At 42.5% G+C, this 25,475-nt stretch overlaps 2 protein-coding genes across 3 annotated transcripts in view; one reads left to right on the top strand and one right to left on the bottom strand.

The window, feature by feature from the left end:
* LOC131688530 (cell division cycle protein 27 homolog) overlaps positions 1 to 22,974 on the top strand; it is a 34,900-nt gene extending 11,926 nt beyond the window's left edge. The window contains exons 2-6 of the mRNA XM_058972847.1: positions 1,532 to 1,607; positions 1,668 to 1,815; positions 2,121 to 3,084; positions 3,143 to 4,000; positions 21,302 to 22,974. Of these exons, the coding sequence (XP_058828830.1) occupies positions 1,532 to 1,607; positions 1,668 to 1,815; positions 2,121 to 3,084; positions 3,143 to 4,000; positions 21,302 to 22,150 (2,895 nt within the window). The 3' untranslated portion in view covers positions 22,151 to 22,974. The remainder of the gene's footprint in view (positions 1 to 1,531; positions 1,608 to 1,667; positions 1,816 to 2,120; positions 3,085 to 3,142; positions 4,001 to 21,301) is intronic.
* A 41-nt stretch (positions 22,975 to 23,015) lies between these two features.
* The window catches only part of LOC131688529 (uncharacterized), a 45,148-nt gene continuing 42,688 nt past the window's right edge, over positions 23,016 to 25,475 (bottom strand). The window contains exons 11-16 of one of the 2 annotated variants that reach the window (XM_058972845.1): positions 24,404 to 24,538; positions 24,135 to 24,338; positions 24,038 to 24,077; positions 23,586 to 23,977; positions 23,391 to 23,465; positions 23,016 to 23,327 (exon numbers count right to left, since the gene is read on the bottom strand). In XM_058972845.1, coding sequence (XP_058828828.1) covers positions 23,271 to 23,327; positions 23,391 to 23,465; positions 23,586 to 23,977; positions 24,038 to 24,077; positions 24,135 to 24,338; positions 24,404 to 24,538 — 903 coding nt within the window. In that variant the 3' untranslated portion in view covers positions 23,016 to 23,270. Of the gene's footprint in view, positions 23,328 to 23,390; positions 23,466 to 23,585; positions 23,978 to 24,037; positions 24,078 to 24,134; positions 24,342 to 24,403; positions 24,539 to 25,475 lie in introns of both variants that reach the window. The other variant, XM_058972844.1, reaches the window with a different exon arrangement.

The raw sequence follows: 25,475 nt of genomic DNA on the forward strand, positions 1-25,475 counted from the left end.
GCTTGGCAGTGACCTCAAAAACATCGAAATTTAACACACTTAACTCTTAACAGAACGTGGATCAATCGATTTTCCTTAAATTTGGGTAAAATTTCCAAAATGTATGCTATCGTTTTAGTTACATGATAAATTTTGTGTGACAACATCTATAATTTTAATGGCATCCAAGCGTCTACATGCAAATCTTTAAATACAACAGCGCGCGACAAACTTTGCACATAGCAAGAAAAAGGGTGTAAGCCCCACAGGGTCCAACTGTGTCAATACCACCCCTGTCGAAACCCCATAGTGACGCTATAGATTTTCCGCTATGGCGGCATCAACTCGCACACAGATAAACCGTGTAAACTTGCACCCGTTTCCCTGTTGTGTGCCTAGTCTATCGTGCGCTCCCCACCTTGCCGTGCGATCCGAAAACCTGCATATACACGAACGATTGTACCGTCTGGTACGATATAGTCATGATGTTACTCATATGACATACGAGGGACGAATGATTGAAACGTACACACCGCACCTCTATTTGTAAACTACCCGTATTTGATTGAGTCACCTAGGTGCGAGAGCCAACGTTGCTGAAAGTCCATAGCGTCTACCGTTTTCTATACCGTCCGAACAATACAGTCAACATGTTGCTCGTTTAGCATGTCAGCGTCGACTGATATTAAACGAAACCTTTGGGCTGGTTGGATAGTTATTCTTATATTATATATAATATATACGACGTGAGTGAGCCGTATGACCTTTTTCTGAAGATACAAATAATTATACCAAATGACATTGAGTGTGAGACACCTTGCAGAATTACACCACATGACCGCTTTCTAAAAGTTGTAAATAATTATGCCAAATGACTGTTACACCAAATGACCTGCAGTGTAGTCTATTCTCAAAATTATGCCAAATGTCGGTTATGCTAAACGTCCATCATGCCAAATGACCCGCTTCCTATTGTAGTCGTGATGTGAGTCCAACGTGGAGATGACATTGCTTCCAAAGTGGAACTAGACCAAGATAAAGTTTTTGGTGAGATCAAAACTAGAACTGTACAATACACTGATACTCTTTACATTCGGCATTCCATGTTACATATAAGCAGCTATTAATATCCATGTTTTTACATCTATCGAGGTTAGTCAGTACATGTACTTAATTTTTGAACACTGCCCGTCGACCTAGTAACACGCATTATGAGGATCGATATGACATATTACCTATTCATATAACCTATCAGCATTGCTATTTGAGGGTTAGTTCCATAGCCTCAAAGCCGATAGCAATCATACAACATTATATTAATAGAAACTGTTTATCCCGAAATGGGAGGAAATGTTGGTAAAGAGGGGCACAGGAAGCGACGTGTGACGTCAACTAAGGCGTGTGTTAGTATAAACTGTTCCGAAAAAAGCAAAAAGTAGAACGAGATTAATTATCGATTTAATTTATAGCATCAGACAAATTAGATTGTAAGCGATTTCTTCATGCGACACTAATAAAGGTGTTTTTTTTCTTCTATCAACATATTTTTTAGGCCGCAATATGGCACTGTCTGAATCATTACAATTATCAGGATGCAATCTTCCTTGCCGAGCGACTGTGTGCCGAAGGTAGTACCAATGCAGTACCAATTTTGTCACTATTTTCATCGATTCATTTTTATTTTACAGTGGACACGGAGGAAAGTTTATTTCTGCTTGCGACCTGCTACTATCGTGCCGGTCAGAAACATCAAGCTCACTGGCTTCTATCGACGAAGAGTGTCCGTTCGACGCAGTGCCGGTATCTGCTGTCCAAGTGTGCCTTCGACCTGAAACAGTGAGTACTTTGAGATCCCCCCTCCATACCGTGCGATTTGTTATCTGTTGGAACGGTTGTTTGTTCAGCTCCTACGCTTTGCTTTTGGTTTTGTTCAGTCACCCACTGACTAATATAATCTATCTCAAAATAGATCAGCAAACAACGTGATATCGGATATAGAATTTCGATACAAGTGGGTCAAGTGCTTGTCTTGTATAGCCTCAATCGAAAAATCTTGTTTCAGTTGCTCCACCCCCTTGTTTTGTACATTTTGAAACAAAATTCAGAAACCTAACTAACCAGACCTAAAACTTTACCCGTAGATACTCGGAAGCGGAGCACACGCTCATCAATGATGACCACCTGCGGGTTCGGCATCTGGACGAGGTGGCGAAAGAATTCGGTGATATTGGGTGCTTCGCGCTGGAGCTGATAGCGAAGATTTGCCAAAAGACTGAACGGGCCGGGTTGGCCAACGATGCCAGCCGGAAGGCGGTGAAGCTGAACCCATTCATGTGGCATTCGTTCGCCGATTTGTGCAACCGGGGAGAGAAACCAGATCCCAATGCTGTGTTCCAGGTGTCCAGTACCGATGTGTTTGCGACCAGCCAGGCACCACACCCGGCACTCAACTCCTCCGTGGTGTGGTTCGGGAATGTCGGAACCGGTGGGACAGGTGGAGGTGGTGGTGGAGGAGGAGGAGGATTGTTCATTAATAATACTGAAAGCGTCGAGCAGCAGCTGATTAGCGGTGGAATTTACTCCACTCCCGTGGATCAGGTTTCGCAGTGTTTAATACAGAATCTAATCACAACGCCAAATAATCCTCCACAGCAGCAGCAGCAACAGCCTCAGTTACAGCAGTGTCAAAACATTAGCAGTAGTATAGCAAATATGAGAATGGGTGGAGCAAATCTCAACTCAGACGAGCAGGCGCTAAATTTTGGCACCGACGTCGGCACGCCTTTCCGTAAGCAACAATTTAAATATCTCGCAGCGATGAGCCCTACGACGCCTAGCTTCGGCGTTCTACCCATCCTACACAGTCCTAATCTGAATGAGCAGTCGGCTCTAATAATGACTCCATCGCCGCAGCAGCTTTCCTCGGCTACCGGATTCCAGCAGCAGCAAGGCCAACCAGGTCAGCAACCGACTGGTCAACAGCAGCAATTCATCTCCGACTGTGATCAGCAGAAGATGGCACTGCTCAGTAGCAATAAAAAAATGCGTGGCCATCACAATCTTGTAACGATGGGAAATATCATCAACCGAAAGAATGACACGCCGGTAAGTCTAATTTCCAGTCAAATTAAAACTCGTTTAATAATTTTTGTTCTTCCTACAGGCAACGACGATGCTGCTACAGCAACAGAGTACAAACACGAAACCGATAGTGTTTAGCCAGACCGGCAATCAGCTGACGACGCCGAGGACACCCAATACGACCGGGGGTGCGCTGCAGGCGCAAAACGTTCGCCGCAGCTCGCGGCTGTTCAGTAACAACAACTACTCGGTGAAGGAGAACACCAAAAGTCCGCAGTTGAACAATAAATTTGTTACCCCGCGGTCACCGCCACGAAAGTCGAAGCAGCGAATCTCGAAGAATCTAAACAGCAGCGCTGCCAATCTGCTGGAGAATGTAGAACGAAAGTCATCGGTCGGTAGTGACGGGAAGGAGAAGATTGAAACTATTACCTCCAACGAGACGTTGAGCGAGAAAGTGTTTATCAATAACAGCATTAACAGCGCCCAGAAAATGGCACAGCAGGTGCTAGCGATGAAGAAACAAAGTGCGGACGGATTGATGACACTGTTGAGAGAACTGGGACAGGGCTACCTTCGTCTGCAGTGCTACGACTGTGAGAAAGCGATTGACCACTTTAGCAACGTTCCACCGCATCACTACAACAGCAGTTGGGTGCAGAGTATGATCGCTTTGGCGCATCACGAAATGAGGGAGTATGAGTCTGCTGTTAACATTTTCCGGGAGATTCACGATCGGGAGCCACACCGGCTGCAGTACATGGAAATCTACAGCACGGACTTGTGGCACCTGCAGAAGGACGTGGTTCTGTCGGCGTTGGCCCAGGACTTGATGGCGCAGGACAAGAACTCGCCGATTACGTGGTGTGTGGCGGGTAACTGCTTCTCCGCTCACAAGGAACACGAGACCGCGATTAAATTTTTCTTTCGTGCAATACAGGTGAGTGGATCCGAGGGTTTTAAATTTTTTTTGGGGAAGTCAAATCAAAGTCGTTGATAAAAATAGCAGATGTTGCTCTGGCTGATGTGCTCGAATGAGTAGGATGAATTAGAAGGGTTACCCTGTATCGTTCAATAAGATAAATAGCGATGAAGGTAGTAAGTATCGAGCCATGGCAAACACAACCTTTTGTTAAGTATACTCCAATTTAAGTTTTCCAAATTTCCTGTTTTCCAACAGCAATAACGAATGCAAAACAGGTAAAACTAAAAATTGGTAAAATTTGAGTTAGTTTTGTTTCAGAGGCATTTGAAAAGGGGCTGCTGTTAAATTGCAAAAGATGTTTTGTTAGATCGATCATACCCATACGGTTTAATACCTCGGATAATGGACAGCAAAAATGAAACAGTTTTTTGGAAACGTTTGCTAAATCTTCATGAAATTTAATCAGCTTATTGAGAATATTGTTATGGCCCATTGGTATGTGAACTTTTGGAAAGTCGCTTTACACTATTCCATGAAGTATTGCATCTTTCTTTTATTCGTTTCATTAAGCCAATCTTGTGGGATTTAAATAAAGGAGTAACACCAGTAACCAGATGGTACCCGCACTTATGGCTCCAAGGAAAGAACAAACTTTAGAGACATTCGTTAGTGCAGGCATGAGTTTGATAGTTGTTTCTATTTTGGACGAATCGGGACGAATTCAGTGCTAATCGAGCAAATGGCCCAGATGTATGATCTTAGAACGGCTAAACAATACACAACGCAGCCGAATACAGCATCCCACGAATCAGCGATTCTCACCTCAGGAGAGAAGTACACCGAAGTCGCGAACGCAGTAAATAGAACCACCGACCAGCCCTCCGAGTACCCCGGAAAACGCCGGTCAACTGCCAGCTCTAGACAACCAGGTTCAGCCAATTCCGCCAACTCCGCAGCGGCGCGAGAAAAGCGATCGCCGAAGCACAATCCGCCAATTGGAGCCAATTCCTGGACGGAACGAATCCAGAGTCACCCACGGAAGAAAAATGGCGTAGGATTAACGCACTTAGGGCCGATTTCTTCACCCTCGCTTAGTGCTTGAGCCAGGTTTAAACGCACTGGAGAACCTGGTTTAAAAGTTAAGAAATCGACCCTTAGCGGGATAATACGGAACAATGGATTCTCCCTTGAAATTGACGGCCTCCCAACCACATCTCTCTCCACTGAGTTCCAAGCCAAGAACACTCCAAGCTACTCCCCGTATCTTTCTCACCTCAACTCAACCCAAGAATGGAATCAAGTCTTGACCGGACCAGAATTCGCCGCGCCCTCAGCCAAGAACGCGAGAAATCCACCTGTATGGACAACGTACGCAACCCGCTGCTAAAAAACCTGCCACTTTAAGGCAAGAAAACACTCATCTAAAGCAACAACTGGATGTGGGAGGAAATCAGGACTAACTGCAAGCGTTATTCTTATTCCAAAACAGACGCAAGGGACCCGAACGCCCAAGAACTTCCGACGGCTCACTACCATCTCCGAACAACGCCTGCTGCTGGTAGCAAGCCTTCCGCAAGTGGAAGGACACTTAAGCTTACTTGGCATCTCTGGGAGCAACCGTAGGTCAGGCAAACAAATGTGGTCCACATGAGTCGGAATCGGTGGCAGCGATTACGAAAACTGCCAGGTGCAACAAGTACCCCATTGATCCGTCCATGCGATCATTCTTCTGAATAAGCCTGGAATAAATCTTCAGAGGGAGTCCACATATTCATCTACGACGGCATTCTGTTCGTCGTGACCGGGAAAAAACAAAGGCTGGATACGGATCGAACTGCAAGCGGCAGTAGACGCCGTCTTCAAGCGGGAAACATCCGTGGGCTTCCGTATCTCTTTTACTCCGATAACACATATTTCCCATAGCTAGGAACCTGAGATCCTCGACATAACAATGGACTGAAAACATCCAAATGCAACCGCAATCTGGCATTACAAATCAGCAAATCTCTGGTCCAGGTAGAAATCACTATACCATTTATTCATCTGGACCGCCCTAATGCTGTTGTCCAGTATACCGGCCAAGGCGTCGGCGTCGTGGTCAGCCTACTCCCCTTCCGATGGACAATCGCACTAGTAACTTTTCGGCGGGCCTCGAAAGCTCGTTCGGAGATGATAACTCGATAACAATGGAGAACGCCAAAGGTCTACGAGGAATTCGTAAGACTCCTCCTACTAGCACTGAGTATGGCCTCGCCCCTGTAACGCCAGGGCACCTCACATGGGTACTTCTCTATCCCAAGCCATCCAAGCAGGAGCAATTTCAGAAGTCGCCCTTACAGCATACCAATGTTGCTTCAGAATCTTCATCGCGACGAAGCACGGTGAATATGAATCACCTGCATTCGTCCCACATCGTTCTTCGCTGTTATATTCAACTTGCTGTTGATATTCACCCACGAATGAAGCCGACTGCCAATCCGTGTTCATCCGAATGCTTTATCCATACACTCGTGCCTTGCTACTCATCGAGCGACCGAATGAACTGCACGAGGAAGCTAGGAAGTGAATGACGAATAAATCTTCAGCAAACCATTCTTCACCATAGCGATGATCGCTTACAACGAAGATGACTTCAGTTTTATCTTCGCAGAATGATGGCTCGCGAAGAACTATATTTGTATTCTGATGCGTTGTACTGTTCGGAACAAGCCAATATGCTACTGGTTCTTCAGTACAAAACTATGGGTTAAATTAACAGCCGAATCAATGCAATATTTGTTAAATATAGTACAATCTTAATAGAAGCCTTGTGTGTCAAGTATTCAAAGGAGATTGAACCCATGTTTGGTGATAAAACTCGCAAAACAAAATTCTTTTGGATGAAGTTTTGATTTTAGTCTGCACATGGTGTTATATTACAATAATTTAACCTATTGCGCATGTTTTGCTAGTATCACGACGAAATCGCTTAATCAGCATGGTTGTTTAAAAATAAATTAGCTGTAGAATGAACAGTGTGTTGTGGGTGTAATATGAACAATACAAATATTACTTCTTGTTCCTCCATCGGGAAAGACTTGGCATAAAAAACGTGCTGTAATTATTTTACTCCATATTGTCGAGATCCTTAGATACCAACAAAAATATAAAATGGTTGAATTTCGATATTTTTAATGCATTCCCTTTTAGGGATTAGCTATAATGATTACATTCACGAATTCAACCATGACTGCTAACTTTGTTAACTAGTGCTATAAAGATAGATTGATGTTTAAGGTGAGATTTTTTGTGACGTTTTGTGAATTATGGTTTGTTAAATTGTGCCATGTTTGCAATTTCGTCAATGATAAAATTTATAATTTTTTGGTGTGTAGTTAAATTTTGTCCTGAGTTCTCTTTTAATAATTCAATAAGTATCGTTTTCGCTATCGAATAATTTAATGAATTAACAATATGATTTTTAATTACACAAAGCATGATAAAATCTTATGTAGGGGGAGAGGGAGTTCACCAAAATCATACGAACTCTTATCTGGGGGGAGGAGGGGTTGAATAGTTCTAAAAAAGCCTTACGTAATTAGTGTACGGCGGCCCGAACAGAATATTTTCTATGATGAAAGGATTTTTCATTTCAAACATTTATAATTACCTTAAGCCGTTATAGCCAAATGTAGAATTTTACGCTTGGTCAAGTCTCCCCATGTTGCCCTACTCTATCGTCGGAGCAATTAAATTTACGTACATTTTCGAAATATGCCAGAAGTACCAAGTTCCAATCAATCTTACATTTAAGATTCACCCACTTAAAATAAACAACTTGATCAAATTTAGTAACTCAAGCTTCAAGATAATCAACACATTTCTGATCAAAACTAGTCGATTAAAAAAAAAGCATTTCGCGGAACGCATTTTCACGCTAAACATTTTGCATTTATTTATAAAACTGTTATGAACACTTTTATTAAAAATATTTCTGTTTAATATTCCAGTAGCACTGATTATGGTAAGCAAAGCTTATTTCCGTTCAACTTCATAGTATGTCATGACTTGTAGAACACTTGAGCGATATTGGAAAATATTGATATTTTTAATGTCCATTTCTCAAATTATTTAGGCGCTTCTCCACAAAAGAAATTTTGAAGTTTTAGAAGAAAACTTTTGCCTTTAAAAATCTGGCCTAGAGGATTGATATGTCTTGACAATTGTTAATTTAAAAAAAATGTTTTGGCATTTTCAGGCCATGTTTTTCTAAAAAGTTGTATATTCTTCATGGAAAAAACAGTTTTCACTTTCAGGCACTTTATTCGAAGATGACGAAGTTCTTATAACTTTCCAATGAAAATAGTTTAGTGGTTGGTGTTCTTAAACATCTCATGCGCTCTAAAATATTTTTTAATATGTCCAGAGATTACATTTATGTTAAATAATAATTACTAAATTTATCTAAAAACGGTTTTAAAGTGTCATAGCACTGTAGAATAAAAAAAAGTCGATTTTCAATTTGGGTCATTCCATGCGAAGTGATCAAGGCACGTGTAATCGGACTCCACGGATTTGAACAAAATTTAGAGAAATTGTTCATCTAGGGCCAATATATAAAAACCCAAATTTTTGTGACAATTGAACCACCCCTCGGGTCATGGGAGCACCCCCCGTTTGGCAAATTGCCAAAACCCTTGATTTTCTTTTGATCATATCTTCGGTTCTATTTACTCTAGAATCAAACCACAAGATGGCTTTTGAAGAAAATTGTTCAAGGAGTCTATAAAAAATATCATTTTTTGCCAACAGTGTTGCCAACTATGCAATTTTTTCATTTAAATATTAAAAGTTAATTTTTCTGTCAATACGTATATTTTAATTTTGAAAATTTTAATGCCATCACGTTCCTCTGATATTTTTACATAAAAAACACTTATCATCTCAATATAATATGAGCGCATCCTGAGATACACTGTTTTGAAGAGAAAAAATCGCAATTTCCCATATAAAATCGCAAGCGCACAACACTAAAAAACCAACTTGAGTATTCTGAGTTCAAACATAATTTTTCGTGAAGTATACGAGAAATGATGAAAAACTACATATTTGGTTTGCTTCTAGCAGATCAGGGTCGATTTTTATGACAGTTTGAAGATTGTCTCAATTTTGGCCAATAAAAATGGATCTTTATACGAGAAAATCGGAGTTTTTCCCTTCAAAACGGTATATCTCAGGATGCGCTCATATTATATTGGAACGATAAGTGTTGTTTATGTAAAAATGTCTGAGGAACGCGATGGCATTAAAATTTTCAAAATTAAAATATACGTATTGAGAAAAAAAATTAACTTTTAATATTTAACTGAAAACATTGCATAGTTGGCAACACTGTCGGCAAAAAATAATATTTTTATAGACTCCTTGAACAATTTTCTTCAAAAGCCATCTTGTGGTTTGATTCTAGAGTAAATAGAACCGGAGATATGATCAAAAGAAAATCAAGGGTTTTGGCAATTTGCCAAAACGGGGGGTGCTCCCATGACCCGAGGGGTGGTTCAATTGACTCAAAAATTTGGGTTTTTATATATTGGCCCTAGATGAACAATTTCTCTGAATTTTGTTCAAATCCGTGAAGGTCGATTTCAAGTTTGCATCTTTTTTTGATCACTTCGCGTGGAATGACCCATTTATTAATCAAAAATGGCTTTAGAATGTTAAAAATCATATCCCAAAACATGGAAGACGAAAACAATACATAAATATTCAGATTTTCAATTCTACCGCAATGCCTCTTATGTATATCTCGTGTGTACTGAAAACTTTAATCGCGTTTTTCTCGAAGCCACTTTTTTTGAGCTGGCCGCAAATGTAACTCGAACAAATGATTTTTGAACGCTTGGAATTTTTCACAGTATATTCAAAATTGATTTCTCCAGCGACGTACATAGGATTTTTTTATTGCTTAGCTTTTTTAATTAATTTTGTGTCGATTTTTATGACATGTTTGGCGTGCTCTACAGTGGTGTAGCCCCTTAATAGAATATATCCAAATTTTATTTCTTGATGTCATGTCAAGTGAGATATACATATTCAGCATTTTTTCTGTAATGCTTTGTTGTACAACTTTATTGAAAACATACTAGATTTTGCTGAAATTAAAACCATATTAGCTGCTATTTAAGCTAAAGAATAGTCTTTCATGGTACAAAAACTTATGTTTACAAGCAACAATTGAAGTTTCATAGCACGCTACAAGTGCAATTTAAATGTTATGAGTGGCTATAAAAGTACGATAAAACCTCAATTGATACTAGGGTATAAGACTAACCGATTCATTTTTTGCAAAAGTTTAATATTTGCTAAGTTTGGTTGAAATCGGAATGCATCGATTTGTCAAAAACTTGTGGCTTGATTATACTTCTATAGATATAGAAATTATATTATATAAGAGTATATCGTCTTAAGGTTGCTATTTGTTGTCATTAAACGTAGATTCAAGGAAACTATCACCCAGTGTTAATTCATCATTAGAAAAAAAGTTATTTGAAGTACCAATAGTCTAGTATGTAGATTCATAATTGTGTTGATTCGGTTTTCGCCCGCGAGACATCCGCAGATTTACAAATGTAATTGATTTGTTTTGCTTTGCTTACGCAGCTTTCCGTTTCAAATCTGATAAAAAACATCAGCAAATAATCATTATGTACTACTAATTGTTTATAGCAAAAGTCATCCTATTCCGAACATAGCAAGCATTTCTGCACCACTTCAGTCATGAAGCTATGACCCTTCAATCAATGAACAAAAAATTTGTTTTTCTTGGTCGCAATGCAGGAGGAATGAAGAACGAAGAATCCTTAGCGAAGAATGGCTAGTGGCGATTATCACCTAAGCCATTCGTGTGCCGATCCGAACGATGCGTGAAGATGAACATTGCATGAATGGCTAAATTCAACAAACAACGATGCGAACAAGCAGCGAACAGCAGTCATCAGATTCGGATTTTTTGTTTGTTTGTATTATTCATTTTCGCTGATTCTGTGCTTCCGTGTGACGAACGGCGGAGCGTTATTCGAGGCATGGGTGAATGACACGACGAATATCGCATCGATGATGAACGAATGAACTAGTTCGGTGAAGAATATTTGCAACATTGCAGCATACCATCAACTTGTCCAACGCTGTTTCCCAAACTACGCCCACATTTACATCAACGGCTCAAAAAAAAGACAACGAGGCTGGGATCGCTGCCAGCGGTATCGGGCCAGGCCTCTCTCTCCACCTCCTCTTCCAATCATCTGCCCTCACAGCGAAAGCTGCCGCCATCGTCCTAGCCCTATCTATCCACAGATACACCGAACTCCTAGCGTTGGAATCTGACAATTCCGTCTCCCTTTCGTATAAGCTATTAAACTGCACGCAGAGTTTTCATTCTGCTACCAATGATAATGGCTTGTAACTTTCGCTGCTGCTAGGGGGATGGCAATCAGTAGTACCTATTTTGCACGTAAGGATATCCGAAAGCACACCTGGAGACACCCAAGTGGCAGTACTTTTTCCCAAATAGACCACGTATCGGATGTCGGACGGCATTTCTCCGATGTCATTGATGTGAGGATCTTCAGAGGCCCAAACATCGACTCGGACCATTATCTCGTAGTAGCAAAGATTCGTGCACGATTATTCAGCGTCACGAGTTTAAGAAGCAACAGAACGGTGCGATTCAATATCTAACGTCTTTCGGCTGAAGGCAGCATGCGGGAGACTGTCCGCAAAGCTGTGACTACAACGGCGCGAGAAAGAAGTGGTAGGTACAGCTTAGCGGCACCAACGAAGCGGTTGGTTCGATGAAGAGTGCATGAGAGTGACGAACGAAAAGAATGCGGCCAAAAGCCGTATACTAGTGGCTGGTACACGCCTAAGAAGTGCCGAGAAACGAATCCACCGCGAAAAGAAAGTGATTGTTGAAGCGCTAGAAAGCATGGACCGGAATGATATGCGCACATATTGATCTATGTAGACGATATTTTCATAGCATGCCGTACGGAGCAGAAGTATCGACCACTGGTCCAAGTTTTAAGCTAGAGCTTCAAGATTGCGAGGCCAAGAGATTTGAAGCTTTTCTTGAGAATCCAAATTCGATCGAAGCTGTGATGACGTTTTCTAATATTCTTAACTACCTAATCGACCGCCATGTGCCCAAACGAACAATCAGTACCAATCAACACCCTCCCTGGCAATCAACCGTCCTTAGCGAATTAAAAACTGCCAAACGAGCTGCATTTGAAAAACATAACACACTTGCATTACGAAACCACTACTTTCAACACAACCTCGAATACAAACAGCAAAGCAGATGTGAAACCTCTGAGATCTAAGCCCAAGTCGTTTTGGAATATGTGAACGAGCAGCGAAAAGAATCCGGGTTACCATCCTGTATGTCATTTAATGGAGTTTTAGGTACCGACACTAAGGAAATTTGCCAACTGATCTGCGACAAATTTTAAAGCGTTTTTTTTTGCGACGAGAGCCTTCCACCACAACAAGTCGCTGCCGCCGCCAATTTAACTCCTTCTCTAGGACGACCCATTAGCCGAAATTATGTCGAGAATGGTACCATTCTTACAGCAAATTCCAAGTTGAAAGCATCTAGTTCCACGGGCCAAGATGGCATTCCCTTGATTTTTGTCAAAAAGTGCATCAGCGGGTTTCTTGAACCACTTCGGCGAGTCTTCGTGCTATCACTCACTACTGGAACATTCTTTTTCTGCTGGAAAGCAGCGCACAGGTTTCCAGTTCAAAAAAAGGAAACAAATCGAACATTGACAATTATCGGGGAATCTTGTGTTTAAGTGTTGTATCAAAACTATTCGAGTTGGTTGTTTTAGACCCTAGTTCCTTTCACTGCAAACACTACATTGCAGACGACCAACTCGGTTTTATGCCTAAACGATCGACACCGACCAATCTGCTCTCGTTCATAACATATGCACTCTATGGATTCGCTGACTGATTGCAAACCGATGCTATTTACATGGATCTATGCGGTATTCGACAATTCAATCAAGGTATCGCAATAGCGAAGCTGGACAAATTCGGTATTAGTGGACAACTCCTGCGCTGGTCTCGGTCGTACCTCGATGGAAGGCAACTCCAACTCAGCATTAAGGACCGTCTATCTGCACCTTTCTTCGCTACATCTGGCATCCCACAAGGAACCCATCTCAGTCCAGTGATATTCTTCCTCTACTTTAATGACGTCAATATCCATTTACAAGGACTTCGCCTTTCTTTCGCCGACGACTTGAAATTTTTTCGACAAATACGGGATAAAATCGATGCCGAGTTTCTTCAGAATGAACTTGAGAGCTTTAGTACGTGGTGTGATCTAAACAGAATGGTTTTAAACTCGAGTAAATACTCAATCGTTTCGTTCCCGCTGAAACGCTATCCGATTCAGTTTAACTACCATTTCTTCGACTCCAGTATTCCAAGACACTCTCACGTCAAGGATCTTGGAGTCACCATGGATTCGGAACTAGCGTCCAAACCGCTGTCAGTTAATACAGCTCGACAGTCTAGGCATCTGAAGGGACTGCTCTCGAGCCCTGTTCGTCTTGGACTTACTGTCTGCCAGAGTGGATTGCCCGACAATCCTCGGATGTCCGGATCTTCAAGGCCGTGTTCGAGCTTTACACAATAGCTCTGCTGCGAGTTCCGTTCAGGAGAACCAACTATGGGCGCCAGAGCGCTATTACCGGACTTCAGTGTGTTTTTCACAGTGTGGCGATGGTTTTTGACTTCAATCTGACGAGGAATTCGATAAAAGCCAAAATAAGGCCATGACAAATATTTTTTTTTAAATTATGCCCAAGCGCTTTTTTTCTGAGGGGGGAGGGGGGGGGGGGGGGTTGCAAGCAAAAAAATAAATTTTTATTTTTATTAAAGCATATTTTTTTTCATTCTTTAGATTGTTCTCGTTCTCCGCAAGGTGATTTCGTATAGCGGGTTGTGCTGTTTGTTTTACTTGAGCAATTCAAGCAAACATTACTGAGTCAACAATCAAAAGTTCATATAAGAAAGGGATGCTAACGTAATTTTCCAAACAGTGTAATTTCTAATAGCGGTTTAATCTGTTTCTAAATTTCCAATAAAAGCTTGAAAGTTCTCTAAAAACTTGATGTGAAAATTACAGAGTGCTTTTAGGTATTAACTTTTGGTTGCTTGAATAGTTTTCGTTCCGTCGTGGCGGCACATGGACCGACTTTACACAAAAAGCATGAAAATCGGTCAAAGATGACCCTGCTTGATAACAATATACAAAAACAGGATAGCAACATTTTACTTATGGACTTTTGGAAAACATTCTGGAATTAATCCAAGGGCGTTCCACAAATGTAAAGTGTGCGTCAATGGATTTACTTATCTCAGATATTATTTTTTCTGGCATTCTTTTTCTATTGCGCTTTTCGTATACAGGCCTGGTGAACGTACATTCTGTACATACTATAATTTTTCGAGCTCTAGTGGAAACATCAGCTTTGGTTTATCCCTTGTGCTTGAAGACTTGTAGATTTGTTTGTTTGGTACATGATAGTAATTCAGCTCTGTTCCGTGTACATCTTCAAAATCCTTGCATTTCCCCCTTCTTGTTGCGCAGTAGGTAGGCAGTTAGGTACATCAGAGAAATTCATTTGATAGTCGTATGGATTCATGAAACGTATAGGAATCATCAGTTCATTTTTGCCTTTTTCATATAAGGAAGGCTATGCAATCACTCTGAAACTCGACTTTTTAAGCTAGACTCGGAGTGTCGAGTGTCGTATACCACTAGATTCAGTTTGTCGATATCTGAAAATGTATATTATATGTCCTGATTATACATCATATTAACATGATTTAATCTGTTCCACAGTATTCCGCCACGTCACTCGGTCAGTTGCTGCTTGTCTCCAACCTCTCAGGTGCCCGATACTCGCCAGGTTCTGCTTCACTTGGTCCAGCCACCAGGAACGCTGCACTCCTCTCCATCTTGTACCTGCCGGGTTGGAGGTGAAAACCAACTTGGTGGGGTTGTTGTCCGACATCCTCACAACATTCCCCGCCTACCGTACCCCTCCAGCTTGAGCTACTTTCCGGATACTTGGCTCACCATAGAGTCGCGCAAGCTCGTGGTTAATCCTTCTCCTCCACACGCAATCCTCCTGCACACCACCGAAGATCGTTCTCAGCACCCTTCTTTCGAAGACTTTGAGTGCTTGCAGATCCTCCTCGAGCATTGTTCACGTTTCGTGCCCGTAGAGAACCACCGGTCTAATCAGTGTGTTGTACATGGCGCATTTCATGCGGTGGTGAAGCTTCCTGGATCTCATTTTGTGGAGCCCATAGTAAGCACGACTTCCAGAGATAATACGCCTTCTGATCTCCTGGCTGATGTTATTGTCGGCAGTCACCAATGAGCCTAGATAGATGAACTCGTTAACCACCTCGAACTCGTCAACCACCTCGAACTCGTCGCCGTCGATCGTAATACTACTGCCCAAGCGTTCCCTATCGCGATCGGTTCCGCCAACCAGCATGTACTTCGTCTTAGACACATTTATCTTCAGTCCTACCGGTGCTGCTTCGCGCTTCAGTCGGGTATCCAGATCTGCTACCGTCGCCCTGTTTCTACCGATTATGTCCACGTCGTCAGCGAAGCACACGAACTGTCCGGACCTCGTGAAAATCGTTCTTCGCATGTTGAACCACGCTCTTCGCATTACACCTTCCAGCGCTATATTGAACAGCAGGCAGGCAGGACAACCCATCGCCTTGTCTTAGTCCCTGCGTGTTTGAAACGGACCCCAGAGGCCGCCTGAAATTTTGACACAACACCTTACACCATCCATCGTAGCCTTAATCAGTCTTGTCAGCTTCCCAGGGAAACCGTTCTCGTCCATCATTTTCCATAGCTCTACTCGGTCCACCGTGTCATATGCGGCTTTAAAGTCGATGAACAGGTGATGTGTCGGGACCTGGTATTCACGGCATTTTTAGAGGATTTGCCGTATAGTATAGTTGATGAAACCGGCTTGATAGCTCCCGACAAATCCATTTACCAGCGGTGATAGACGCCGGAACAGAATCTGGGATAGCACTTTGTAAGCGGCATTTGTCACTGGGATCGCTCTGTAGTTTTCACACTCCCTTCCACTTCTCCGGTAGCTGTTCTCTGTCCCAGATTCTTTCGATTATTCGGTGCATGCTTTCCGTCAGTTTCTCCGGACACCCCTTGAAGAGTTCCGCTCCTAGACCATCCTTACCAGCTGCCTTGTTGTTCTTGAGCTGTTGAATAGCCTCGTTAACCTCATTCATAGTGGGCGCCGGTACATTCCCGTCGGCTGCGACACTGACATAATCGTCCTCATCGAACGCCCGATTGTCCGCCTGCGAATGTCTGTATGTTTTATAGACTTATCCAGCTGCGTTAGTATTGTGCCGTTTTGACGTTTAAATTGGGAGGAAAACAAATCATTTGCACTGCGAATTGGGAGGAAAACAAACCGCTTGTGGGCTTAAGGGGAGGGCGGTAGTATAAAAATGCGAGATCTCGGTGTGCGTATTTTAAACGTCAGATATCTCAATAGTACGGTTAAATAGCTTCAAAAGTGCATTGGCACTAGGTGGGACTCATTTTTGTGCCTAACCACTACTAACAGTCCTTACTTTTCTTCCTTCCTTTTGATCCACGAGACTGCAACGAAGCGTTATATAGTGGGGAGGCTGATTCGGTCGTGAGACAAAATGATGCATTGGAGCATACATTAGGGATCATTCATAAATTACGTAACGCGTGTATGGGGGGAGGGGGTACGAGAAGTTGTGACATGTTGTTACATATGGGGGAGGGGGGGGGGGGGGTAGGCTAGATCGTTACGTGACATGTTGTTACTGAACAAAAATTTTTTTTCGAAGATTTTGTTACGTAATAGGGCAGTGTGGATAGAGAAATTTATGGACAATTTGTTACATGGGGGAAGGAGGGAACAATTTTGGGCAATTTTTGCGTTACGTAATTTATGAATGGTCCCTTAGAGCCGTTAAGCTCCGAACACCTCTTCGGCTATTCACAGCGGTGAACTTCCGTTAGCCATTTGGCTGCCGTTTCTGTGAACCATTTAGTTCCTGTTTTCGCGAGCCATCTCAATGAGCCATTTATTCTTCGGCGGAATTTCATCTGATACCGATGCTCCCAGTTTTGTCGCAATCTACTCGGATAGTCTATAAATCCTACTTAAAGGGCCAACCAGTACTTGGCGAGGTCGGTTCGGCGATACCGGATGGAGAAGTTACATCTGTTTCGCTGCTTCCGGTTCGCTGAAAACTCGACGACCCACCGCTGTCGCTTCACTCGACCTACTCGATCTTGTCCCTGATGGTGAAACTAGTCTGCTCAAAGGTTTCGGTCTGGCGATTCCAGATGGTTCGTGGTGGCCAGTACACTGGCGCCTCAAGCAAAGCTGTGGTTGCTCTCACAGCCTTCCCCTTAGCATAATAGTCGGGATTTTAAAAGTTCAAGTCGATGATATATTCTCCGACCGCGATTTTCTCCTGTTGCTGTCTTTCGGCTGCTAGTCAACATCAACTCTGTTTTATGATGGGCGTCTACGTGGCGAGTGCCTCTACCTCTTCTAGTGATTATCCGATCACTTGGAACACCACATCATCCGCGACACCGAAAATCGTTACATCTCTGGGAAGGTTCAGCTTCAATACCCCACCGTACACTGCGTTCCACAGCGTCGAGCCGAAGAACGTCAGTCGTAGTTTTCATTCTCCCTTGTCTGTTTCGTAGATCAGTGTTCGGTACTGAAAGTAGCTCTATACTATCCTGTAGAGTTAATCATGCTGTACAGCGAATGGGCGATTGCTTTCCAGCTAGTACTATTGAAACGTAACCAACACGCAATAGCGATAAAGGGAGAACACGAAATTATTGCGACACCGAAAATGTCATGCCAATTTTCTTATAATGTTTAAAATCAAACCAAAATTTTAGGGTAGTTTGATACATATATTTACTTCAAAAATCAAAAGAAAAGTTAATCGATGGAGCCTTGAGTGTAAAATTGAACGCATTTTCGCTTGATGCCCTCCATCAAAATCTTTACAGTGTCATCCGGTACCAGTTTCTCAGTTTTTTTTTTCCATTTTCTTAACATGTCCTTCTCGTCTTTGACTGTCTTCTTGCTCTTCCGAAGTTCCCGCTTCATCATTGCCCAGTACTGCTCCACCGGGCGCAGCTCCGGACAGTTTGGCGGATTCATGTCCTTTAGAACAAAATGGACAGAATTGGCCTCATACCACTCCAGGACACTTTTAGGATAGTGGCATGATGCCAAATCTGGCCAAAATAGCGGAGCTTCGTCGTGCTGCTGCCAGAACGGCAAAAGGCGCTTCTCGAGGCACTCAGATTTGTAGATCTCGCCATTTACTGTGCCCTTTGTCACGAAAGGCTCACTCCTCAGTCCGCAAAAGCAGATGGCCTGCCAAATGAGATATTTGGAGGCGAACTTCGACATTTTCTTCTTCTTAAATTTGTCGTCCACATAGAACTTGCTCCTGCCGGTGAAAAACTCCAACCCCGGAATTTGCTTAAAATCGGCTTTTATATACGTTTCGTCGTCCATCACACAGCAGCCATATTTTGTCAGCATCTTCTCGTAGAGCTTCCGTGCCCGAGTTTTAGCCATCGATTGTTGCCGCTCATCGCGGTTTGGGAAGTTCTGTACCTTGTATGTATGTAGTCCAGCTCTCTTCTTTGCATTCTGGACGTAGCTCTGCGACATGCCGATCTTTTTAGCCAAATCACGGCTTGAGACGTTGGGATTTGCTTTAACCATCCGCTTCACCTTTCCCTTCGTCTTTTTGTTCTCCGATCCCGGTTTTCTTCCAGCTCCTTTGCCCTGGTCCAACGTCAACCGCTCCTGGAACCGCTTCAGCACTCTGGAGACGGTTGAATGGTGAATGTTCAACATTTTCCCCAACTGCCGGTGCGACATGTCAGGAAATTCCAGGTGTTTGGAAAGAACTTGTTCTCTCGACTCGCGTTGGCTCACCTCCATTTTCGTTGAATCGAAAAACACGACTTCGAGTTTGACAGCATGTAAACAATACACATCAATGAGAAAGTGTGCAAAATTTGGTTGATTTTTACCCAATGGTAAACAAGTTATGCCCTGTTGAATGTGTCGCAATAATTTCGTGTTCGCCCTTTATCGTTATCTCTGCTGTCTTCACAGCTCCCACAACCGTTCGGATGGAATTCACTGTAAACCTGCCTATAAGGAAACCGAATTGCGTGACATGCCGATCTCACGGTCCGTGTATTTGGTTAGCTTCTTCAGGATTACGCTCTCTAACATTACCAAGGGATATATTGACTACGCTGAAAGATCTCCATGTTTTTTCCGGCATCGGAAGCAACATCAGCTTCTCTCGATTCCAGTTATCGGATCGTTCTGAACATATCCGGGTTCTCATGTATCGCTTCATTTTTATGGTTTTCGCAATCTCGATCCGCTGTTTGTCGGTAAATCGAGCTTCTTCTTTGTAATCATCCTCTTCACTGTACGGCGAAAATTGGTTCATGTTGTGGGAAAAACCTTTCGATGGTGACCTCCATCTTCTTGAGGTGGTGCAGGTGAGCCTTTTATCTTTGCCATGCCAATTCTGTAGGCGTCTCCTCGAGAATTCGCGTTGGCTTTGTTGGAAAGCTCCCCAATGCAGGCTTTCTTATTCAGCTTGACTGCTTTGTTGAGAGCGGCTCTTGCAGCTCGTTTTCCTCTTTCGGTGTCATTACGAACCTTCTGACTTCTTCTCCAAGCTCGGAGACAACTTATACGTAGATCGATAATCGTCGTATTGCACCCGGCCACCGTTTCTCGGTTTCCCATCCCTTGTTATAGTCGCATTACACCCTCTTGATAGTAGTACCGTTAACTCGGTCGCATTTAGTTTGGAGAGGATGCCCTAAAATTTAAATTCTTCGACGGATACGTCCTTGTGAAAGATCACTATTTTCCACCTTCGCTCGTTTATATTTCTCCCACATATTCAAACCGTGTCCTGTTATCCTGTATCAGATCGCTTGGTGGTCGCTGTGGGGTATATCTTCGCACACTCTTCACTCCATCTTTCCTGTTACTCCAAGGCTACAAAAATTGACATCGATAATGGACGTCATATCTACCCGAGAATGGTCGAAATAAAAATAATCGTAGGATGACAATTTCCAAAGCTACCATAATAGTTTTCAATGACGAAAAGCAAAACTCTATGAAAGCTATAGTTGTTCTATAATTTTTAAAAAAATATTTGTAATGGCCTAATGTCTATTAGGTTAAGCAACCACCATTGGGGCTCAGCGGTCTGTTTGTGACGGTACAACAAATAAACAAATAGATAAGAATGCTTGCTGGTTCGTTTAAAGCCAGGGGACTGATACGCTGGCAGATGCACAGCAATATCAAAGTCTTGTCGGAGCTTTGCTGTACATTGCCGTCCAACCCGGCAAGGACATTGCGATGTCGACATCCCTCTTCAGGCGGTGGGTCATCAAACTAACAACATTGGACTGTGATTCGTTGCCTCAAAGGTACGGCAGAACAAGAGCTGCTCCTGGGTGTCGCTAGCAACCTCCAACTGGAGTGCTTCGTGGATGCGGACTGATCTTGTGAAGTCCACAACAGAAAATCCAACTATGGCTACATTTAACACTAAAACAAAAACCATACTTTATGTAATGCATCCTTATGCACACAAAAAAATTGGTCTTGTCCAAAATTTTTCCCACTTGGGAATTTTGCAACATTCTTCGGTCATAAAGATATTCGTACTAATGAGAATGGACCATACCAGTCGAAGGCCACAGACTCAACACCAACCCACGCCATCCCAATAATATGACTGTTCCAAACTCTTTAGAAGTCCTTTTTAATTAAAGGTCACATCTTGGTTGATAACATTGGCTATCATCCTACTAAGTCCGAGCAATACGTATTTTTCCTGCATATTGAACTTGCAAAAGCATCATTTTTTAGCTTACTAAACAATCCTATGCCAAAAAGCGCTGTCAGGAGGTTTTACAACATATTCATAGTTGTGCGTAGAATGTACTGCCGCTAGAAGCATAATCGTCCCATGCGCTATGGGAATCCTTATACACATGGGACAATTATGCTTCTAGCGGCAGTGTATACCTATTATATGACATGATGGCCGGAAAAGTAGATAAGCTACTCACCACAACTCGACTTTTCGCCATTCTCATACTTTTTTCTATCATTTCAGGTGGACGAAGACTTCCCGTACAGCTACACACTGCTAGGCCACGAGTTGGTCATGACCGAGGAGCTCGAGAAAGCCCTGTCAATGTACCGGTACGCGATCCTGCGAGACTCGCGCCACTACAACGCCTGGTTCGGAATCGGAACCATCTTTAGCAAGCAGGAACGGTACGAATTGGCGGAGCTGCACTATCGCAAAGCGTTGGCTATTAATCCGAAAAATTCCGTCATCATGGTACACATTGGAGCGATGCAATTTTTCCTGAGAAAAACCGATCAGGCCCTACGGACAATGAATGCGGCAATCGCACTGGATCCGAAAAATCCACTATGCAAGTTTCACCGGGGATCGATGTACTTCACGATGGGTCGGTTTCAGGAAGCGCTGAAGGAGTTGGAAGAACTCAAACAGATCGTACCAAAGGAAGCCGTCGTTTACTATGTGATGGGAAAGATCTACAAAAAGCTAGGTAACGTAGATTTGGCTCTGATGCATCTCAGCTGGGCAACGGACCTGGGTTCGAAGGGAGCGAACAATCAGATTAAGGATAATTTTGATTCGATCATGCGGACGCAAGATGGCGCTGGTGGAGTGGTCAGTGGATCGACTTCTGCGACGGGAGCAACTGGATCGAATAGTGATGAAGCTGATGGGGGTGGTAGTGGAGGTGGTGGTGGTGGTAGCGGCGGTGCTAGTGGCGTGAATAATGAAGCCGACATTGGCAGTAGCAGTGCAGATCCGGACTATTCGGTCGGCGGGGAGCAGGCCTCTAGCGACGACTCGACCGCTAATGCACGGAATGAATCGATCGACGTCATCAGCGGTAATCTGTACGATAGTGATAGTTACTAGAGCAAATTTGTTTTATCGTTAGTTTCCTCCCTCTACAATTTGGAATAGCTCTTTTTGTATAGAACGCCTCGACGCGCCCTTCAGAAATATTACGATCTTTCCTTTGTTTTCCCCTTATCTTCCCTCTTCCGACCCAATGTTTTTTTTGGTAGGTTCAGTCAGGTGTTTGTATTGTTTTCACGTTATAGCTTGAATGGTCTCCCCCCAACCAATTGCTGACTGTGTAGAGTATGTTAACGGAGATTTCGTTCATCCCACCACTATCTGCAACAGTCCAAACACACATCTGCATTTGAGCAAACCAATAGTTGTATTCTAAATCAGGTGAATTAAAATGTATCTCTCTAGAGAACAAAAATAGCCATTGTGAATAAAAACAAAAAAAAACAAATAATTAGTCTCTATAATAGCAAAGACATACACACGAATAAATCAGTAATTTTGAATTCGATTGAATGTTGAACTACGTCGCTAGCCGAAACCGAGTCGAATGGACTCCACAGACGTGTATCCTCCAAGTGATTCCAGTAATAAAATTAACGCTTAGGTTTTCGAAAAGATAAAAAAAACGCGGTGACCAGAGACAGCATTCTTTTTAAGCAGTACCTAGTGGAATCATCTGATTCCGCCGAAATCACAGTAGTAGTGCAAACAACAAACAAAAAAAGCGATAAAAATAGGCAATGTCTGGAGTGTAATAATAGTCGAAAGGACGAAATGATGATTTAAATCGTGTTTAAACGCGATAAGAGCGGAGAAGCGCCGCAACCATGAAGGTGTGACAACAAGAAGCATAAACAGCTTGTTTGTATGGAATTATTTAAGTAACGTTTTATTTACTCCTTTAACTAGGAACCAGATATCACTTTTCTATTGAATTTAGTATGTTTTTTTCAGTCTTGTTGATATGGAATCTTGGTAACAATTTGGTATTTAATCGACCAAAGTGTATGTTAGGAAGATGGAAAAGAAAACTAAGAACTTAAATATTTCAGTGGTTAATTTTCACGACAATTTTAGTTAAGGGAAATGAAGAAAAATAAGTGTTTTAAACGTCTTTAAAGATGTGTTCCAATGTCAGCTTTTTATAGTTTTTATGCTCTTTGGTCGGTTTAACAGACTAGATTTCAGCAAGCTCTCCCTCAACTGATTTTTCTGTCGTGAGTTGGTGTGGCTTCTGAAAAAAAATATGATTCGGTTAATCTGCATTCGTTATTGTTTGTCACTATACAGTAAGTACCTTGCGCTTCGCTCTTGGATCTTCTTCCATTTCATCGTCCGAGGAGTCGGTACCAGCAGGTGGTAGCTGAGAATACTGTATATAATAAGCGTAAAAGATTTAGTTGAATTTAGTTGTCTGTTTTATCAATAATTTTACGAATCTAACACTTTTCAGAAAAATGCCCCAGAAAGTAGCAAGAAAAAACGGACATACCCGAACTCTAGGTCGCTTTAATTTCCTCCGAACACTGGATCCTGGTTGACAGTCTGCTGTAACTGCAGGAGTACCACATCTTTCCGGGATAGTGGGACTAAGAGGCTCTCGCGAAGTGTTGAAAGGATTGTGCGGCTGACATCCCAACAATATTTGACACGTTATTGCGTAGACCATTTCCATGATAATGGTACCGCTTGTGAGATCGGAAGCCTTTTTGTTGGGAAATAGGATCAGCTGCACGGTTGGAACTAGCTCCAAAACGTTCGGGAAGGGGTTTGCTGTCTTGCTGTAAAGTTGTGGGCGACAGCTTCGCAGGACTTGTTGAAGCAAAAGCCGCTGGTTTATGCTGGGATGTAGAAGATTATGGATTGTGGCCCAACGATGTGGAACTATTCAGTAGGAACAGAATGTTTAAAGGAATTATAATACCGGTAATGGTTTTAGCTTACCCATGGAAGAGACGGTGGAAGACGATGGCGAAGCTGTTTCCTGATAAATGATAACAATAAAATTAGGAAATAAATACATTTAGACTAATATACAAACCTCGCTGCGCTGATGTTCCGCCGTGGCACTGTAGTTGTGATCAGCAGACCCATTAGAGAGACAAAGTTGTATCGAAATATGCTCCTCGACTGCTATTGGATCATTTGGTTCAGTAACGTTAAAGCTGAAATCTGCGTTGAATTCCGACGGAAAAACTGTAAGTATTGAGATTCTGCTCCTCTGATTACAGTCGTTGTCAAAATTCTGCTAATATTGACAAATTTCAGTAATTTAGACAGTTCTCTTGGTAGGTTAGTAATTATACTCACATCCACAGAATGTGCTTCATATTGAAGCTCCATGTTGCTATTGGTAACCGAGCATGGCTGTTTGTCGTTAGGTAATTGCGGGACAAGCTTTTCGTGCTGGTTAATTTGACGTCCACCGCTGTCATTGATGGTGTTCTGCAAGTGAAAACCGTGATATTAGTGGATCAGGAATGGAATCTAATGATATGGAATTAGTACGAATACCACTATTCTGAAATTATTGAAAAAAGTTTATATGAGCGCAACTGTTTTGGCGTTTTTAGCAGCACTTTAACTCCTTGATAAAGGTGAAATAAAATCACCGAAACTGTCGGATTAAGAAGCAATACTTCGTTTTTGCCGTTTTATTTTAACTGATTCAGCCGATTTCATTTTACATTAAACTTGAAAAAGTTGGACGAACCGGCATTTTCCTGACTGGAAGGATGTGGGATGCCGATGTTTATTCGATCCGGATTTTAACCTTTTACTGTTCTTGTAACCGATATGCAAGGTTTATTTGTATGTCTACTTCCTACAGCTGTACAATTTCATTCTGAGCCTTTTTTACTATTTCGATTATAGAGTTTTTAACCCTAGGGTCATTCGCTTGTTTTTGTGGTTTAGGAAAATCTCTTTGGAAAAATTTCTAACCCTACGTGCGGGGTTGGGAATCGAACCCAGGTCAGCTGCGTACAAGGCAATCGATTTACCAACTATGCCCGTCCCCTATTCTGAGCTTTATAACTAATTTTTCATACCTTAGCACAGCTCCCATTTTTAATATATATATTTTTTAAAAGTTTGATAATCTCTGTTTTTGCCAGATGGGTTCCGTGTTCTTGCTGTTTGAAAAATTTCCGCTGACGATGATGAGTTTCGGTCCGATTCAAACCCTGCAAACTCCTCCTCAGATTCATTCAATTCGAATTTGCTACCACGGCCGCATCAATCAATTCATCCGCTGCATTAACTGGGACTCCCGTTATACAGTACTCGAGCGCTCCGACGCAGTCGTGCTACCAGCCAGCGACCAGCTTAGTCGTCCCGGCCCTGCGTTCGGAGGTCGTGAGGGAGTCTTCCGAGCTCCATG

The sequence above is a fragment of the Topomyia yanbarensis genome, chromosome 3, assembly GCF_030247195.1.
Source record: "Topomyia yanbarensis strain Yona2022 chromosome 3, ASM3024719v1, whole genome shotgun sequence".
NCBI classification, from domain to species: Eukaryota; Metazoa; Arthropoda; class Insecta; order Diptera; family Culicidae; genus Topomyia; species Topomyia yanbarensis.